Raw genomic sequence first — 18,873 nt, 5'->3', positions numbered from 1 at the left:
TTAAGATGATTAAGTTGTTACTTCTTGATGGATCAGTAGTGTGTAGTCTTAACATACCTCTTCACAAGCCATATTAGGATTTCTGCCACTAAAGTGAAGTTTGGTGTTCTGAAGTTTTCCATGGATATCAACCGATGATAGCCCAAGGCCCTCATCATTTCCGTGAAATCTGTCAAAATCAAATTCAACTCCAGTCACAAACACAAGTGCAGACATAAAGCACAGATTTTCAGCAAAGTGCTATAATGTTAACTGCATTCAATCACTTACTTCTTAAGTCTCTGAAGGACATTTTAAAAGCCCCGTGAAGCAGAATATGCACTGGTTCCTCCTCTAGCAGCAAAGGAGAGAGGATGCGGAGTTATTTACAGTCAACCTTAAGCTACTGACTCTGCGTATCCGTTTGTGTTAGACTTAGATAAGGATCGAGGGCGTCGTAGTTGTGCTGACCAGACCGCCAAGTCCTCCGAGACACATTTGGATTTAGCCAACGGTATATAACGCTGAATACATCTGACACGACTAGACTACAAACCCTGACCCCAGAGTTTACAATAGATACCCTGGCTAGCTTGTGGCTAGATGCTAACGTTAGCAAAGAGCTAAAACTTGGTGTCGCTGGTTGTTAACTGCAGGTCAGCCTGTAACTAGAGATTAAACTTCTGAAATATCTGATTTAGCAAATGCATCATATGGTGTTTCTAGGCCCGATGATGGAGTTGTTTCCTGTCGTTGTATCTGAGCTAGGTGGCCATTCGCCTCCACCATTGATGGTCGCTATGGAAACATATTCTTCTTCTTCTTCTTCTTCTTCTTCTATGATGTTTTACGGCAGTAAGCATTCACAATGTTGCATTACTGCCACCCTCAGGTTTCAGCCTCTCTCGGCATGCTCAGTCCAGTCCAGTCGTCCTTGAAAAACTAAATACCTACTTCCTCCCTTGTGCACTGTGTCCACATATACATTACACACATAAACATATACATTTACATTTACATATACACATACACATAAACATATACATATACATATACACATATACGTTGTCCTCTAGCCCCACTCTTTTCCGTAGTTTGTGTCATCATTTCTTGTCTTTTCTGTGTAAATGTCCTGCACGATATAAGACTGCTCATTGCTTCATGACGTAGATCGAAGACTTAATGAATGTATATTCTGGTTCTACTGAAGTCAACGTGGTCCAAAAGACGATATATTATCTGTTTTATTTACAGTGGCATCAGGAACATTTGCATATTTTTACTTATGCTGATTTGGGTATAGGGATAAGTAAATTGACTTTAATTGACTAAATGGATTTCCCAAGGGTGCAATGAAAATATGATTTTATATATGATCTTCTTTTGGTCCAGCACACAGTTTACACTGTGTCTGCACATGCTTATTGATGTTCCTTTTTTGTTTTAAATGAAGACCAACAAAAAAAGATGTTGGTATTTAGTTGTGATAAAGTTTGTTGTAAAGCCACTTCCCAAAGTAGTCAAACATACACAGAAATTGTGAATTATAGAATTCATAGAAATGACAGAAATAGGGAGATGACCTAGAGATTGAGAATAATTTCCGTGATTTTAGGTGAAAATAAGTATTAGTAATAATAATAATGAGGACAACAAACAACAACAACCATAATCATGATTATAATAATAATAATTATTAATATAACAATAATAATAACCACAGTAGTAATAATAATATTAATAATAACACATAGAAGAAGAATTATTGTAATAATAATGATAATATAGACAGTGGTGGAAGGTGACTACATACATTTACTCAAGAATCAAGTATAGTTCTACAGTACTTCAGTACAACTTTAATGTACTTGAGTTCTTTCATGTTAAGGTACTTTGATACTTATAAATACATTAAAACGAATCCCGCCTTGACAACAAACAGCTGTTTAATGAGTATTTCTTAAACCACTAAAAAAAAGTACTCATTATGTAGAATGGTCATATTTGAGAATGATAAATGTTAATTTATTGGATTATAATTATTGATGCATTAATCTGTAAATCACCACTATTTTCGCAACTAATTTTAATTACTTTATTAGTTTTATTACATTTTGTTTTTATAACCTCACTCTGGAAAGCGTAGATACATGCAGTTAACATAACAGTATTTGCCTCCAAAATGCAGTAGAAGTAACATAACATGGAAATACTCAAGTGAAGTACAAGTACCTCAAAGTGTATTTAATAACAGGCCTACTAAATGCACATCCCACCACTGCTTAAAATAGCATGTTGCTTATATTTCTGTACTTTTAATTAACTTTTACTTTGCACACATGAACTCGTACTTTTAATGTAGTATATTGAAATTATGGTATTGCAACTTTTAACTGAGTAAAGGAATACTTTTTTACCACTTTCTCACACTGGCACAGAGCTGCAGGGTGTCCGGTGATGGTGCAGTAATATGTGTGGGCACAGGGAGGCGACACCTCCCAGTCTGCGCCACCTAAACCTTTCATATCTGTGGGCTGCACTCCTGACGCAGAGCATGATGGAGCAAACTGGTGAGCCACCTCACAACAACAACAACGCGACTGGAAATGAACCTCCTGCCTGCGGCCTCCACAGTAAACGCCTTAAACAGCTGGAGAATGCCGCCCTGCAAACCACTTTAATATCACAGATGGAGACGGAATCCGGAGCGGACGCCGGGAGGTGCACGGAGCAGCAGTCCGGGGAGGACGAGCAGTCGAACGGCTTGTCCTTGAACCACCAGTCGGCCCCTCCGCAGCTCAGCGCGGACACCGAGGCGGATGATGTGGATTCGGATGGAACTGTTGCCAATGAGCGGGTCGAAGAGGAAAGGACCCTGACGGACCATTTAAACAAACGGCTGCTCTCCTCGTTTCTGGAGAAGCTTAACGAAAGGGACCTGGCGCTTCCCGGTGTTCAGCGCCTGGACTGTGCAGTAGCGGACGAGGACTCTAACAGGGCCGCAGATGAGTGGTGAGGCACCGGGCTGGGGAAGAGCAGCAGAGGCAACATGGAGGTGTTTGAGGGATTCAGGACCAATGTGCACGGAAGCACAATCCCACAACAATAAAGAAATTATTTCAGTGAGATCTACCGATTTATTCTGGAAGATCGAGTGTCTGGAAATGTTATGCTTACTTTTGTATTATGAGGATGAGTGAACGATTAAGAAAATGCAATAAATGACCACCATGTGATGTGAATCGCTTTTGTACTTATTGGTTACATGTATCTGGCAGCCATAATGGACGTGTGGCAGCCATGTGTGTGCATTTCAATTTTGAAGTGACATTCTATCATCAGCAGGTGTCGGTATACACCAAAATATAGCCTACTGTAGCACACCTTAATACCATTATCAATGGCAGGATAGCTTCTTATGAAGGGCCTTAAAATGAGAACTGAAATTGAGAGACTAAATTAAGAAATGGTATGCAGACCATTCTACTTCAGTAAAAGTATGGTTATTTTCCAAAAATATAAGATAATATGAAGCACCTAAAGCTCAAGTTACTTTCTTTAAGCCTAAATCTACAACTTAGAAATGTATGGTCAAAACCGTTTGAACATGAATAAAAACTCTCCAAAGACGTGACCATATTTTCAACATCAGAAAGATTTATTACGACTTATAATGGAAAGAGAGACAATACAAATAAAATAAGTACAATATTTCAATTTAAAATAGAAATTAAACAGTATTTTGAGAACATACCCATAAAAATATAGGCACATTAAAAATCTACATATTAACAGTAATACGACTTGTTAACCTTCACCAATATATATATATATATATATATATATATATATATATATATATATATATATAATTATTAAACAGCTGTCTGTTGTCAAGGCGGGATTCATTTTAATGTATTTATAAGTATCAAAGTACCTTAACATGAAAGAACTCAAGTACATTAAAGTTGTACTAAAGTACTAGTACTATGTAGAACTATACTTGATTCTTGAGTAAATGTATGTAGTCACCTTCCACCACTGTCTATAATATCATTATTATTCCAATAATTCTTCTTCTATGTGTTATTATTAATATTACTACTGGGGTTATTATTATTGTTATATTAATAATTATTATGATTATGGTTGTTGTTTGTTGTCCTCATTATTATTGTTACTCATACTTATTTTCACCTAAAACCACAGAAATTGTTCTTAGCTCAATCTCTAGGTCATCTCCCTATTTCTGTCATTTCTATGAATTCTATAAATTATGTGATTCTGACTGATTACAAATTCACATCACTGGCTCCTCCCTACTGATACCGAACTGAAACACTTGATGAACTGTCTACCAATGGAGGTGTCCAGAAAGCCTCCACAGGCCTTTGAAGAGCCGGATAGCAAAGTTTCAACAGGCTATCATTATCTCAGTAGTGCCACTATTTTACCCAACACACTCACAGACAATGGTTTAGACCCAGTGTATTACTAACATTAATTGCCAATTTCTAGGATACTGGGGACTTTTTTCATGAGTCACAGATGAAAAAAAGCTTGTAATGTAGATAATAACAATAATTTCATTTATTGTTGTTATATAAGTTGTGCTTTAGGCATGTACTATAAAACCTTGGAATAGATTAAAGGTGTTGAAAACTGCTAATACCACTGGTAGTTGTACTTGGGAGTGTACATTAGTTGAAACCGGCCGATATAACTTTTGCTAAACGGCGGCAACTGCGGCAATTATAGGATAAATGTGATTTACATGGAAAGCCATACCAGGCATCACAGGCAAAATAGATCTTCCATTTTGTATGTAAAGAAAAAAGACTCTCCCTTTACTGTCTATTTAAGAGGACATTAAAAGTTATGTAAGGACATGAGCTTGAACATGAAACAAGAGTTGAATATCTGGTAATGCACACACCCACAGTTTACCCCAGGCCACCCGTCACATATCCATTCACACTGGTTGAAGTGCAGGTGTGCATTGCTCCAGATATGGAACATACCAGAATGACTATTGTGATGAAAGAGACTTTCGGCATTACAGGAATTCAAATAAAACCTGAGGGTTTTTGATTAGAGTCTATACCTTCCTTGTCACGAAAATAAAGACTGTCATTATCCAATAACATTTGAAGGATTTTGTTTTGATTAAACATAGCACCAAATGTGGAGCAGACTTAGAAAGAGACACAACTTAAGGAATTAGGAGTTGTGATAAAATGCTTACTGCCACTGGAGACGATAACCTCCCATTAGTGCTATTTGGAATTTTTAAAAAGCTGTTCAACACTTAAACTCAGAGTGGTTCTTCTTTCGTTTCTTCTTTATGCATCTCCATCAAAGGCACAAGCTGTGGTTTATCTGTTACCTCATCTCCCTGCAAAAAAAGACCAATTTATTTTGTTAAGTAATAACATATTTATTCATTTCTTTACCTGGTTATTGCTTCATTCAGACCCACAGGCGGCTGCAGCGTATCCCAGCATGCATTGTGCAGAAGACAGGGAAACATTCTGGACATTGTTCCAGTCTTAAACAAACACAGCCAGTCAATACATCCACAATTATACACGCAAATGATCTATTAACAAAATACAGGTGTTACAGTCTTAGCAGGGATTCATTTCATTGTGCAATTTACAAAATGGATCTATAACTTATTGGAACAAAACCCTTCATTAAGATGAAAGCATGCCCACTCCATACAGAAAAATGTGAATCCATAAGTTAACAATCCAGTGTGTTACCTAGCCAAGATTTAAAAAAAAAAGAAGATAATATCTTGTATTTATTAAGATGTCTGGTTCATCCTGTTCAACTTTATCCTCATGTTTCTACATTCTGAAGGTGTATCTACTCAAGTAAAACAATGGGCACCAAAGTCACAAGCTTGTGATATAGTTCGTACTTACTCTGTGCTTTGATAGGACCTCTACTTGCTTTTTGTCCAGATCCCACCACAACAAGCCCTCTTTAATATCAATCCTCTTTGTTGGTCCTGTGTGTAGAGAAAAACAAGAAAAATGTAATGTAATGTCACCACAAATAACAACAGACAGAAGTGTCAACAGAGTTGAATCACATCTCTTTGATATAGTATCATAAAATGGAACATTAGAAGGTTGGATTGCACAGAAACTTGTGTTGGATGGCGTCGGTTGTATATCTAAAATACTGGCAACTCGGTGTCATATATTTAAACAGCAGTTCTGAATGTGTCCTTGTGTGGCTTTTTATCTTCTTACCTGTTGCATAGCTCACTATCAGCCCGACTAGAATGACCGAAAAAGTTGCCATGGGACCAAAGTAGAGGTAGGACAGGGAGTAGAAGTCAAGCAAGCCCCTGGTTTCAGAAAAGAAAGTTTTATTGTTGGAACACAAATCTAGTTTAATGACAGCCTGAGTTGCTTTTTTTATTTACTACACTACACTTATAGGTGGTGCTGCTATAATGCTGTGAATGTCGTATATTGCTCCTTCAATGAAATCATTCATTAATTATATTTGTATTCATTTTAGTACAAATAAATTGTAATTATAGATGCTGTTCTCCATCCATCTTTAACCAATGTAAACCATGTGGGGAAAAACATTCTGTGTCAGTGCAGGCCTTGCTGAACTCACTGACCCCTGGTCATCGGGGTAAGGTAGCGTGGAGATGGAGTGTTGGTCCTGGGGACGGCTGCTGTTCAGGGTGATGTTGCTGGGTCCACACCCGCCTGTGTAGAAGGGCAGCACACCCATGGTCTCCTCACTGGGAGGGTAAAGAGTTGAACCAACAGCCAGCCACAGAGAGACACAGAAGCCCACGATGATTCCTGAGAACGCCCCCTGAAAGACCAAGTACAACTTTTAACAAAAGACGTGGGGCAATTTGAGGCAAACAGGATGCCACACATTAGTTGGACTTCATTATATATATATATATATATATATATATATATATATATATATATATATAATACCATTTCCTCTAAAATCTAATCTGAATTTAGACAAATTGTCTCATGAATGTGATTTGAAGTTAGCTCACGAATGAGATTTTGAAGGGCTTTAATTTTGAAATACTACATCAGAATGTCCTGGTTCTGTCTCAGTGACACCTTGAGGTGGTCTGCCTGTCCTTTCTTAAAAGTTGGATTTCAATAAAGATAACTCACTTTATTATATTGTATACTATCATACAAATATAGAGCACCCAATATAAAATCATAAAATCAGTAACATCTAACGGAGGTGAAAGCCGTCATAAAATGACTTCTTGCTGTTGATAACACAGACTGCGGTGGTAAAACTGATTTCCATTATAACTGTTTCTTGACAATGTAAAAATTGCCCCGACACATACAGTGAGATCTCTGAAAGCTGTCTCAAGGTGGTTTGAAGTTAATGTTTATAAATAGTTTTGTTCGATTCTAAACAGTGATGCTCTTAAACAGTAAGAGGTATTGACAGTAAAAAAAATAATAACATGGAAAGTGCATAGCTTAGATAGAAGCCCTGTTTGGCCTAAAAGTGTTCATAATAATATAGAAGTGGTGCAGTAATAACACAAAGTGGAGGAGTTTACATTAATGCGTTTAAACGATTCCAGTTTGTGAAACAATCAGGAATTAATTTAGAGTTTAGTAAAATAACGCCATCATTTCAAACGCTCTGGTCAGTGTTGCATTCTTCTTTTATAATGAGTCGTAGGGCAACACAATCATATTGTAGCTACTGCACTATTATAAACAAGTGGCATCGGCAGAGAGGAGGGAGCGAGGCTGTAAGCACTGATAGAAAAAACCCAATCTCATTTGTGATTTACCATGCGAGAAAGCGTGTGTCTGAGAAAAGAGAAACCAAACTTTCCACAACATCCTTTTAAAGCTCAATCTAAAAACACTGGCTTTTACTGAGATCAATGATTCAAGGTATGCCCATATTTATTATAGGTTTTCCTGAATAAGAGAATAAACAAATGAACTACGGTGCACAACACAGGGAAAAATCAATCCACTCACCAGCCTGTTTGCTGCTGGGACAAACATCCCCAAAATGAATACACCCAGTATTGGACCACTGACCACACCCATTACTGTGAACGATCCCTGAATAGGAAAGACAAAGGCAGTTCTGGAGACTTTATTAGAAAAAACAAAGTCAATCTTATACTGTAGTTCAGTTCAGAACTATTGCGCATTTACTATAATAGTCATATATATATATTAAATATCATGTGATAGTGGATAGTAATATTTAGGTATTATACCTGAAGAACTCCCCAGTCCAGGAGAGAAGAGAGAGCAGCTACTGTGATACAACTAACTCCGTACAGGAACGCTTAAGAGAAGAAAAAGAGAAGAAAATTCCCCAAGGTTCCAAAATACAACCACAGAAAGTAGTATCATCTATTACTGGGTCGATGTTAAATATGACATGTGATTAAATATTGATAAAACATGATTTGTACTCCAAGAAGTGACAGTAGGTGCCAATGTAAATCAAGTGAGTTTTCTGCCTCGTATGATTGTCAGTTGGTTTTAAAAGAATAGTGGTTTTAAGAATACATGCAAGGGTAAAACAATTCATAAGTGGATGTTTTCGGTGAGGATTGACCTACACAGTCCTTTCGAAATGAGTATCAATTTCTTCTGGGTCATGAGGCGCAGACGAGGCCTCAGCAGATCCTCCATTGTTACTGCAGCCATTGCATTGATACTTGTAGAGGCCGTGCTGTGAAAAAGACACGTGGTCACCAAATATCCCACAACAGCAGCTCACTGGCCATGTTTACACACTATTAGTACTCTTTCTTGTGACTATCACAGCCACTAAGGACTAAAGTGTCGTCAGCTTCTGTACTGTCTGTGACTGAATATTTGAGCGGTGTATATAGTTACAAGAGGAATTTAAGTTAAATTCTTTGCATTTTATTGCACCGCTAAAAAGTGAACAGGCTCAGAATGTAGCTCGATACCAAGCTACAGAGGACTGTGGTGCCACACACACCTCCATTGTCGCTAAAAGTGGCAGACTAATCGATGGGTGTATGTATAATTGGTTGAAATTGGTCAGTACTTGCTTACGTAAGCGCATGACATATTTTGTTTTACAGAAAGAAAAGATGGATTCTGATATAAAAACACAATTCCTTTTTGAATATTGTTAATAGGTGCACAATATGACCCGGGGATGTGATCTAAAATGGTTGAAAGGCCATTTTTCTTTTGTTACCATCTACACAAAGAATCAAAAGTAAAAGTACTTGTTCAATAAGTAACTATAGCTGTCAAATAAATGTGATGGAGTACAGAGTACAATATTTCCCTCTGAAATATAAATGGAATAGAACGTATAAAGTTGCAGAAAATACTCAAGTACGAAAAATATACTTAAGAACAGTCCTTGAGTAAATGTACATGGTTACTTTCCACCACTGGTTCTCAAAAATGGAACAGTTCTAGTGCCATCTAGTGGTTTATGGCAGGTTGCAAATAATTAAATACCCCTCCGCTCCCCCCTCCCTTTCCAAGGGTGTTGGAAAACTACTGTGACCTACAGGTATGGATATCTTTAGGATTTTAGTACGACTAGGGGCTATTCTTATCAATTCTACATGGCTGAATAATTGTTTTAAATAAAATTCAGAAAAGAATTAGAAGTAATTTATAATATATAGCTAAATATTGTTTCTAGAGCAGCAACAGTTATGCAAAGTCCCAATATAAAGTAATTCATATTGCACAGGAAACAATGTCAAATGTCAATAAAATAAATAACATTTCTGAGTGAAGTTTATAAAGAATGAAGAACTCATACATCCGTCAGAATCAGTCACTTCCCATGTCTTCTGTCCACCTGACTGCTTTGTCTCAGCGGGCGGAGAACTTTACAAAAAAAAGCTTTTGGACGATCGTTCACGTTCATCCTAATGCTACACACTGGCCCTTTAAAGGGGGAGATTTGTCATAAATTTAGTTTAGAGAATCCAAGATTGAATACCTCAGCGTTCCGCTGTATGCACAGGCAAGGAAGAGACCTGGAAATCCAGGGTGATTTCTGAATATGTCCAACACAAAGTAGGCCATGTACTTCATCAGACGAGAGAGAGAGAGAGAGGGAGAGAGAGAGGGAAACGGGAAGAAAGAACAATCTATGTTAGAAACATTTATTATTTCCAGTTGTTGTTAATTGAATCAAATCAAATTAATTTAGTAAATTAAATGTTTTTTCAAAGTCTCGAGTCATCAACCAACAGAAGGCTTCTCCTGAGTTCATCTATAAAACACACCTTAGCTTGCTGTTTGACCTACATCCACACTAATACGTTTTCCTTAGTCACATCAAAGCACGGTGTGGTAATTAGCCTAAGCAAACATCTGCAGTGTCGTAGCACATTAAGTAGCGAAGTCAAACTTCTTATACATACAGATGTTTCTCTTTCAATAGCTTTTAACCCTACACAGCGTCATGCTTTTGTCATCTTGGGTCAATATGAGTGTCTTGAGTACCAGATCCGGAGCAGAAATTCTCCCAGACATCAGTGGATCACAGTTGATGTAATAAGCAAACATGACGATGCCGCATGTTGCTGCACTGCTCACGATGAGGCACAGACCCACTTGATTCACAAGCAGCGCCCTGTAATCAAGAGCAAACATCATTATAGTGACCCAGCTTCATTGTTGGACTTCTGCATATTCACTACTCACTTGTGTGGGAAAGATACAACTTTAGATTTGCCTGATGATGGTTTTATTATTATACAATCTATAATTGCAAGCACTTTTGTGAAACCTGAAGGGCTGTATGATTTTGGGAGGAATTAGATGCTCATTGATGCCTTGCATGTAAATTAAAGGCTTGACTGTCAACATTAATTAATTAATTAAACCATTTATGAATAATCTTACAGAGGAATATCTTCATGAACATTTTAGAAAAGACACTAAAAATAAAATATCAAATCTCTGATGATTATTTGCAATGCAACAATTTATGATAATATAAAAGGTATATTGAGAAATACCCTTGAGAGAACTACCTGACAAGGAATATCACTTGGAGTTAATTGGTCTTTTTACCTTCAGGAAATTAATGTTGACCTAAAACAAACAGCTGATATATGACCTGTGTAAATAATGAAACCTTGCTCTACAACATTGGCTGTTAAAGTTACACCTTTTACCCAAACTTTTACCAAAAATAACATTTCTGTTATTGTCAGGAATATTGGTGACGTGTGGTAGATGCGTGTCACAATACTTTTTGATGTTTAATCCAATACAAATCCTTAAAATGTCTCTTTGGAAACCAGAAGGTGACTTCACAGATGCTACATTGTTGTTATCCACAATCCATGAACTTAATAACCTAAATGAAATTCATGAAACCTTTTAAATTGCTGTTCTAAACACCTAATAATTATGTGAATGACAAACAGGTCTCCACTCACCACTGGGCATCTTTTTCTGTTCTGCAGGAGATGTAGCGCTGGACTTGAGCTTGGTTTACCCCGTACATGGACAGCCAAACCGATGCACCTCCGACAGACAGGCTCCAAAAACTATAGCGCTGCCGTGGGTCAACGCTAAAACTGTTGCAAAATATTATCAAACAAATCAGTAACATTCCACACTTCACAGGCCCTTTTCATTAAAACATCTGGAGTTTAAGTTCAGGTATAGTTTGACAAAAAAAAAAAAATCTTAAATCCAGGTCCACTTACTAACTTTTTTTTAACAGCATGTCATGGATTTACAATTTCTCCCCCATGTAAAAGCACCTGATATGTTTTGCTCAGTTGTCTTCACTGGATTTTAGTATGGGATTTCAGTGCCGCGACGACAACTGGAGCAAACTCTCTCCACCAAGAAGAAAGTGAAAGGTGGTTGAAAGCTCAAGAAAACCTGGTGAGTGGACCTTGAGTTAAGATTGCTTTTGTCAACCGTCTGTTTCCCAGGTCAGGAATTCACTTTTGTGCTTAACTGTAAGTATACTTTTACCAGGAGTAACATGTAGTATTTCCTGTTTTTCATTTTTCATATCAGCCTGAAATAATCCAAAATGTAAGCATCATTATCAAAAGGTACTTGATACGACTGGCAAGGAACTGCAGTAGGAATATGGTAATATTCTATGATGTGAGCATCTTAATGTGTTCAGACAGTAATGTGGGGTTATCCAGATATTCATGCGTTGAAATGGAAGGGAAACAAAATAAACAGTGTTTTTTACTCATTGAAATTAATGCGTGATCCATTTCTGGCGATTTCCAGCACCATTGCAGGACCACCAACCAGAACTGTACCGTGGATGAAAATGGCCACGAAGCCAGCCAACATGACTATAATCTGGAACACATCAGTCCAGATCACAGCTTTCATGCCACCCTGTTACAGACAGAGGATGTAAGAGACAGACAGGAAAACCCACCACAATACATGAAACATTTAAAAAAAACAAATTAAGGGCAAAATGTATTCTTCTGTTCCACTAGTTTCAATGTTTACATAGAAGTCTGTGCATTAAGAACTTGAGAAAGACGTTAAAAAACTATACTGCACAACTACTTTTTCACATTCACCAAATTGAAGCAGGCGTGCTTGTCGTATTTGTTTTTGAAAGATCCCAATATTGTCTGAGTTGAAAGGGGGTTTCAAACACCATTCAACCGTCCAACAAACACTTTGGATGAAACGTATTGAAACTACAGACAATAAATCAATTTTAATCATAGGAGAAGAAGGACTTGTTGTTCTTTTGAAATGTGCTCCATAAATAAAGTTGCCTTGCCTCCAGTGGCTGAAGTGACAAAATTACTGCAAATGTGGCACCTATATTAAAAGGATGGGACTCCTGCCAGTCTTCTTTAAATCCCAACAGAAACCAGTCCTGTCTCTTTAAGAGCATCTAGCTAAGAACCAGGTAGGTTTGATGAGATGGAAAAAAATACTTCCTTACCAGCGTGGTGTACAGTGTGCAAATAATCCCAGTAGAAAACAGAGACACCCACATATTGAGTCCAGTAGCTTAAAAAAAAAAAAACAGTGTTAATATAGAATATACAGTTAATGTACCATCTTGTACTTATTTTGCAGTACACTAATAAAACGTAACAAGCCCTGCTTTGTATCAAATTAGATCAAAACTAGACATAACATGTTCTTGACAGTAAATGAACATACCCTACTTAGACACCATACACCTAAATTAAAGCCAAGGTAGGCTACGACACTATTATACCAAATTATATTCTAATTAGAAACCAAATAGGAGATCCTATTACATAATGACACATTTTAGATTATATGAAATCTTATACAATGCCGTGTCACATCCACTAGTCAGACACTATTCTACCATTACTACCAAATTATGCTTTAAACACCACATTTAAGGAACCAACATGGGCCCTATAACATAGCAAGCTAACATTATACACACTCACATGCGGTGAAAATAGTCTGGCAGCACGTTTATGTTTACTGTTGGTCCACACTGCAGTGCAAGTCAACATGCTAACGCTACAAGCTTGCAACCTATATTCCGCAGTGAACAGCATAAAATGAATATAATGGTGCAAATTTTAGTTTGCTTTATTGAGTAGTACAAGTACTTGCAAAATATGTAGTCAGTGTGAAGCCTCACGTTGATTTTGTCAGCTCGATCACCTCGCTTTATATAAAACGAAACTTACATACAGCCAGAGTTTTATACAGTATGATTCTGTGTAATATAGAGAGGCTACCCTATGTTTATCCTTAGTTGTGTATGTCATGAAATTGCTGAAATTGCCATTATACTGTACGTAAAGATATATCAAACCCTTGATGGACATTCATCCTTTCCTGATAATATTTCTTTTTAATACTATATTTACAGGCGTCCACCATGGCAGACCATCTGAAACAGGCTCTTGGCTGAGGATGGCTTTTACAAAAAAATTTTAAAAATACAAATGAGCAACAAATGACCATCCAAGAAAGTCAAACTGTGTAAAGGCCAAATAAATGTATTGTCCCCTGAGATCTCAGGTATATTGGGCCCATGTTGGTAGCATTAAATTCACCACACTTTGATGAATATTTTTGATTCGATTTCTCAAAATGTGTGATTTCGAAAGCCTCCTCTTGAAAAGTTTGACATTTATAAAACATTGTCCTCCCTGCAGCATGGTTATTTAAACATTCTACATCCAATATGCTCACTATTTAGATGAAGCTGTAACAAGGTTAAATAGTGTGATGCATTAATGAGTAAAGTCACTACTGTTGTAGCTGGTAAATGTGGAACTAATTTAAACTAATTTATACGATGCTGGTGGCTTATTCCATACATCCCAATTTATTAGTTGATTATAATTTGTATTGAAATTCTGACTCAACAAAGTGTAAATCTAAATCTAAATCTGTCAAAAATATATGTAGGTCTAGTGGAGGGAAAAACACAACATTTCACCACAGGTTAACCTTGGCAGGGTGTTGTTAGTAAAAAATGGAGGGAATCTCTGACAAGAAATACATTTCTACCTGTGATAAAGTGGTGAATTCATGGAGAAATTTTAAAAATCATGGAGAAAGATCAACTAAATACAAACAATTGTGAGAATATGAGAATAATCAAAATGTAAAATTACTAAAAACATCCTATCAATGCATACAGAGAGAGGAGTATCAGCTGATCTTTCCTACCTTGGTTAAGGATCAAGGCAGGTGCATAGATGACAATCCCTGTGTAAAGCAGCTGGGAAAAAACAAGGAAATCAACAAATACAGTGACAACTTTTGTGAGGTTTCAGTTTGTGCAAATGAAAGACCATGTGTGTGTGTGAAAAATGTGACATCCTCTTTAAAACACTGAACACAACTTTGATATTAGAAAACACAGCAATGTCTGTCATACCGTTGCCACCAGAAACTGGATACTCCCCAACAGCTGCATCCCTCTGCCAAATCTCATCTTCAGATACTGTGACCGGCAGATGGCAACAGTTACAACACAGCTCAGTATCTCTGCACACATTCCTCATCCTTCCTCACCTCTTATATTCATCCCACACATCAGACCCACAGGTGAATTTTAAAATGTTGACAGAAAAATCCATCTGTCTATCTATGATTGGTTAGAAACACTTACTCATACTGGTATTTGTGTTCAGCTTTTTTTAAACAGTTAAATCAAACCGCTTTCTTATATTATTCTCCTGAGAATATTTATACAGTTTGGTCCAGATTCTACAATTACTCCCATCAAAAAAGAATACATCATATCTAAATAAATACAAATTTAAATCTTTAGACCTTTGCAAACAGGTTACATGAAAGTGAAATATACCACGTTGTTTACATTATGCTCCCCCTCAATTCATGACTAAAACTGGGGTAATAACTGGAAGCTCATTATGACCTGATTGGTGCTGGTGATTCCCAGTCGAAAGAAAACTGGCAGGAAAAGGTAAGCTGTCAGCAGGGAACTGATGCTTTGTCCGAGGCACATGTAGAGGAATTTAAAGCCATAGCGAGACGCCTCGGAGGGCACACCAAGAACCTGGACTGCTGACATAAAACTGGCACAGAGCGACAGCCCAACAGGCACTGCCGGCATGCTCCGACCCCCGGTGAAGAAGTCATCAGCAGTGGCGTCCCCTGGCCTCTTCTTCAGGGCCTGGAAGAGTCCGATGGACATAGAGACCAACAGCATGGAAGAAAAGACTGCGTAGTCGGCCAAGATGAAGCCTGCAGACTGCTCCTCCATTATTTTTACTTTAATGCCCTCTGACTTGTAATTTGGTGGATCCAGATGTTTAGCTGATCTGTGAATTAGAGTCAAGTAGTGACCATACATTGACTGACACAAGGCATTTATGTAATTTATTCTTAGTGATAACTTTAGGATTTCTAAATCTTAAATGTGATAACTTGCCACACTAATTTGTGGTAAAATGCAAAAGTCGGGTATCACTGGGTGTAACAATTGTCAGTATTACTGGTGATTTTACTGTTATGAAGTTAAAAAAAAAGAACTTTTAAAATGAATTTTAAAAAAGCTTATTTTGTGTGTGTGTGTGTGTGTGTGTGTGTGTGTGTGTGTGTGTGTGTGTGTGTGTGTGTGTGTGTGTGTGAGAGAATGAGAGTCCTGTGGAGATTTTTTATATGAAAATTTAGTTACATTTATTTATTGTCATCAAAATGTATACTGGATGATTACTTTTGGGTTTTTTTCAATTATAAATATAAAAAATAAATCGAAAAGATCTCCATATTTTTCCAAGCATGAATAAAGGTATAATTTAACTAGGGAAAATGAAGTTAAGTATGCTCCGACCACAACATATTTCCATTAAGTAAAAATGTAGTTCTAGAAGGCACATTACTGTGAATAATCTAAATAAAATGTGGTACGTTACACATCGGGTTCTTCTTTGAGTTATTAGAGTTGCAGTAAATAACTAGTGTCAACACTCAATAATTCTGCATTAAAAAAAAAATTCAAGAGACTCACCATTGGTGCTACTATCTGTCCCATTGCTTCCACTCAGTGAAAAAGATGCAGTAGCGCCGAGATCGAAAGGTGGCCGATAGTATGCTGTTGTTCAGCGGTATTTACCGATCCCTGGAGTGGGATGCCACTGTGTTCATCGGTATGTATGTACCGATCCTTGCTGAGAGCGCCTACAAAACACCCTATTTAAAGCAGAGTGCGCGCTTGCGTGAGGCGTGCGTACATGTTCCCTTATCGTCTACCCCTATAAAAGCCACTCAGGTGTGTGGTAAAAGGACAAAATAAGTTGCACAGTCAGATCTTTACAGTGCATGATCAAACGCAAAATACTGGTGCTTTTCTGCAGCGCATGATCGCTGTGTGTGTGTGTGTGTGTGTGTGCGCGGGCGACTGTTTACGTTAACACGGTTGCTGTTGTGTGTGTGTACTTATGAGATGGATGGATAGAAAATTGAGGTGGGGAAGAGAGGAAAAATGAGAGGGTAATTATTATTCTAAAATATGATTCTGTCTGTTACTGTGTTTAAAACTACGACTGAGTCTAAAGACTTCTTACCATGTAATAGTAGTCCTATTTGTATTAATCTGATGATTACTTTCTTGATGAATCAATAATTGTTTAGTCCACAAAATATAGGTACAGTATACATATTGTTTTGTCTGAATACAAGATGTTCATTCTAGCCTACCCATCACAGAAAACATGAAAGTATTCATTTAAGGAGCTGGAAACGGAGAAATCATTACATTTTTGCTGAAAAAAAGGCAAAGTGATTCAATGACCTTTAGAATGCATGCTTATCTTTTAAAATGTTGATTGACAGAAGTAATTATATGAAATAAAATACAACAGCAGCATTGACCCCATGTTCTCAGAGTCCCATGATTTGGATGGTGCAGAAAGTGGACTAACTGATGTCACAATGCACATTAGTGTTGTGGTAGCAATAGGCGTCAGGGTGAGCCTCACCCATAACAATAAACAGATCAATCTTTCTGAATATTCTAACTTAACTATTCACAAAATAAACAAAAAAATAAATACAGGCACCTTACCTACCTCCCTAACAGATGAACAGGAGAAAACAAGATGAAAGGGCTTCTCACCCCTACTGCCTTTAGGCTAAATTGTACGCGTGGCTAATCCGATAATTTTGCGCCTGTTGGTGATGATTTGCTCTGAGTAGTTATCTATTATCTTATCTTAAGTCTATTATCGTATCTTCAATCTGTCCTTGACCCCATGCCAAGCAGCTTTCTGAAGGTCTTTGACTGCTCAGTAGAGCTATTTGCACATGATTAATCTCTCCCCTCACATTGGTTGTTTTCCTGTGGCTTTCAAGACTGCTAGGACCAACTCTTCTGAAGTAACTCTAGATGCCAGCAACATGAATATTTTAGTAATACTAATATATTTTAATTTCCATCTAGATCTTCTTCAGCAATGAAGCTTATGATAGCTACACTTCAGTCCGGCATCTGATCAAAATGAGCACAGGTTGATCTCTCCTCCAACTGAATGATATCATTATATATTTGGAAACCATGTAAATATCTACTCATCTCTTTATCTCAGTGCTGCATTCAATGCAGCACTGAGATGCAGCGCTGCATTCAATTCAAGACAAGAGCTCTTCATAGAAAGGTTAGAACTATGGGTTGTGCTCTCTAGACATGGTTTAGGTATTATCCAACAAGTAAAGACTACTTTGTTTCTTTGGGGAAGTTCTGTTCTGAATAAAACAATATGTCTTGTTTGTCCCAAGGTTTAGTCCTGGGCCCCATTTTTTTCCATCTGTACATGATGACGTCAAAGACACAGGTTTGGTTTCTGACGTGGTGTCATGGTAGGTAATGCAGGGAGCAGGTTCCCAGCCTTGGTATTGTATTTTCGTGGGAAGAGGGTTAAGTGGTGAGATCAGGATGACGTCATAGCAAGCCATACATGATATGCCTTAGATATGATAACATTTATTATTTGGGTTTAAATGAGTCTAGTTGGCGTCGTCTGCATGTATGCAGGTTTAAGCGATACTAGTTATATCTAAAAGAACAATATGATACATTTCCACAACAATTGACACTGAAGTTCAAACCCCTGCTTGTCTCTCTCCGCTTCCTCCATGCTACATGGCGCAGAGGAGAAGATCGACCAGTTACGGGAGCACTCTGAAACCTGTGGCTTGCATCAGATTGTATATAAACTTATTTGACAATAAGCATCCTGCAGCTCTATTGATGTGAACCAGTTGTTTGGTCAATTGAATGGAACAGAACACCGAGTGTGAGCATCCTGAACCTATATTTGAGAAGGTGAGAATTTAGGAAATGTACTGTAAATCTAGAATTGGACGTAGTGAAATTCCCTTTTTGAGATGAGGACATAGT

At 37.5% G+C, this 18,873-nt stretch overlaps 2 protein-coding genes across 3 annotated transcripts in view; both read right to left on the bottom strand.

Moving 5' to 3' along the window:
• The window catches only part of cluap1 (clusterin associated protein 1), a 5,986-nt gene extending 4,337 nt beyond the window's left edge, over nt 1-1,649 (bottom strand). For both annotated transcript variants that reach the window (XM_031859548.1, XM_031859547.1), the window contains exons 1-2: nt 271-1,649; nt 58-169 (exon numbers count right to left, since the gene is read on the bottom strand). In XM_031859548.1, the coding sequence (XP_031715408.1) occupies nt 58-169; nt 271-292 (134 nt within the window). In that variant the 5' untranslated portion in view covers nt 293-1,649. The remainder of the gene's footprint in view (nt 1-57; nt 170-270) is intronic.
• Nucleotides 1,650-3,863: 2,214 nt separating this feature from the next.
• slc5a5 (solute carrier family 5 member 5) lies at nt 3,864-17,567 on the bottom strand. Its single transcript, XM_031859711.1, has 16 exons — nt 16,486-17,567; nt 15,391-15,796; nt 14,887-14,952; nt 14,676-14,727; nt 12,946-13,013; nt 12,220-12,374; nt 11,438-11,578; nt 10,494-10,623; nt 9,985-10,073; nt 8,603-8,715; nt 8,252-8,322; nt 8,004-8,090; nt 6,626-6,828; nt 6,243-6,340; nt 5,910-5,995; nt 3,864-5,374 (listed from the first exon to the last, which is right to left on the bottom strand). Exons 2-16 carry the CDS (start codon nt 15,736-15,738, stop codon nt 5,294-5,296), a joined length of 1,788 nt encoding a protein of 595 aa, XP_031715571.1. The 5' UTR covers nt 15,739-15,796; nt 16,486-17,567; the 3' UTR covers nt 3,864-5,293.
• Between the last annotated feature and the right edge of the window lie 1,306 nt (nt 17,568-18,873).

Source organism: Anarrhichthys ocellatus, unplaced genomic scaffold (assembly GCF_004355925.1).
Source record: "Anarrhichthys ocellatus isolate YVR2014 unplaced genomic scaffold, GSC_Weel_1.0 scaffold22, whole genome shotgun sequence".
Taxonomy (NCBI): Eukaryota; Metazoa; Chordata; class Actinopteri; order Perciformes; family Anarhichadidae; genus Anarrhichthys; species Anarrhichthys ocellatus.
Note: the sequence above shows the minus strand (reverse complement) of the source record. Positions and strands in the feature narration are given on the sequence as shown.

What these genes read in the sequence shown, in the direction of transcription:
- slc5a5 (XM_031859711.1), bottom strand. Translation starts at nt 15,738, where the DNA reads ATGGAGGAGCAGTCTGCAGGCTTCATCTTGGCCGACTACGCAGTCTTT. An exon ending in TCACGCATTAATTTCAATGA is followed by an intron (nt 11,579 to 12,219) that starts GTAAAAAACACT and finishes ATTTTGCAACAG; the next exon opens with TTTTAGCGTTGACCCACGGC. An exon ending in AGGTCCTATCAAAGCACAGA is followed by an intron (nt 5,375 to 5,909) that starts GTAAGTACGAAC and finishes CTTTTTTTGCAG; the next exon opens with GGAGATGAGGTAACAGATAA.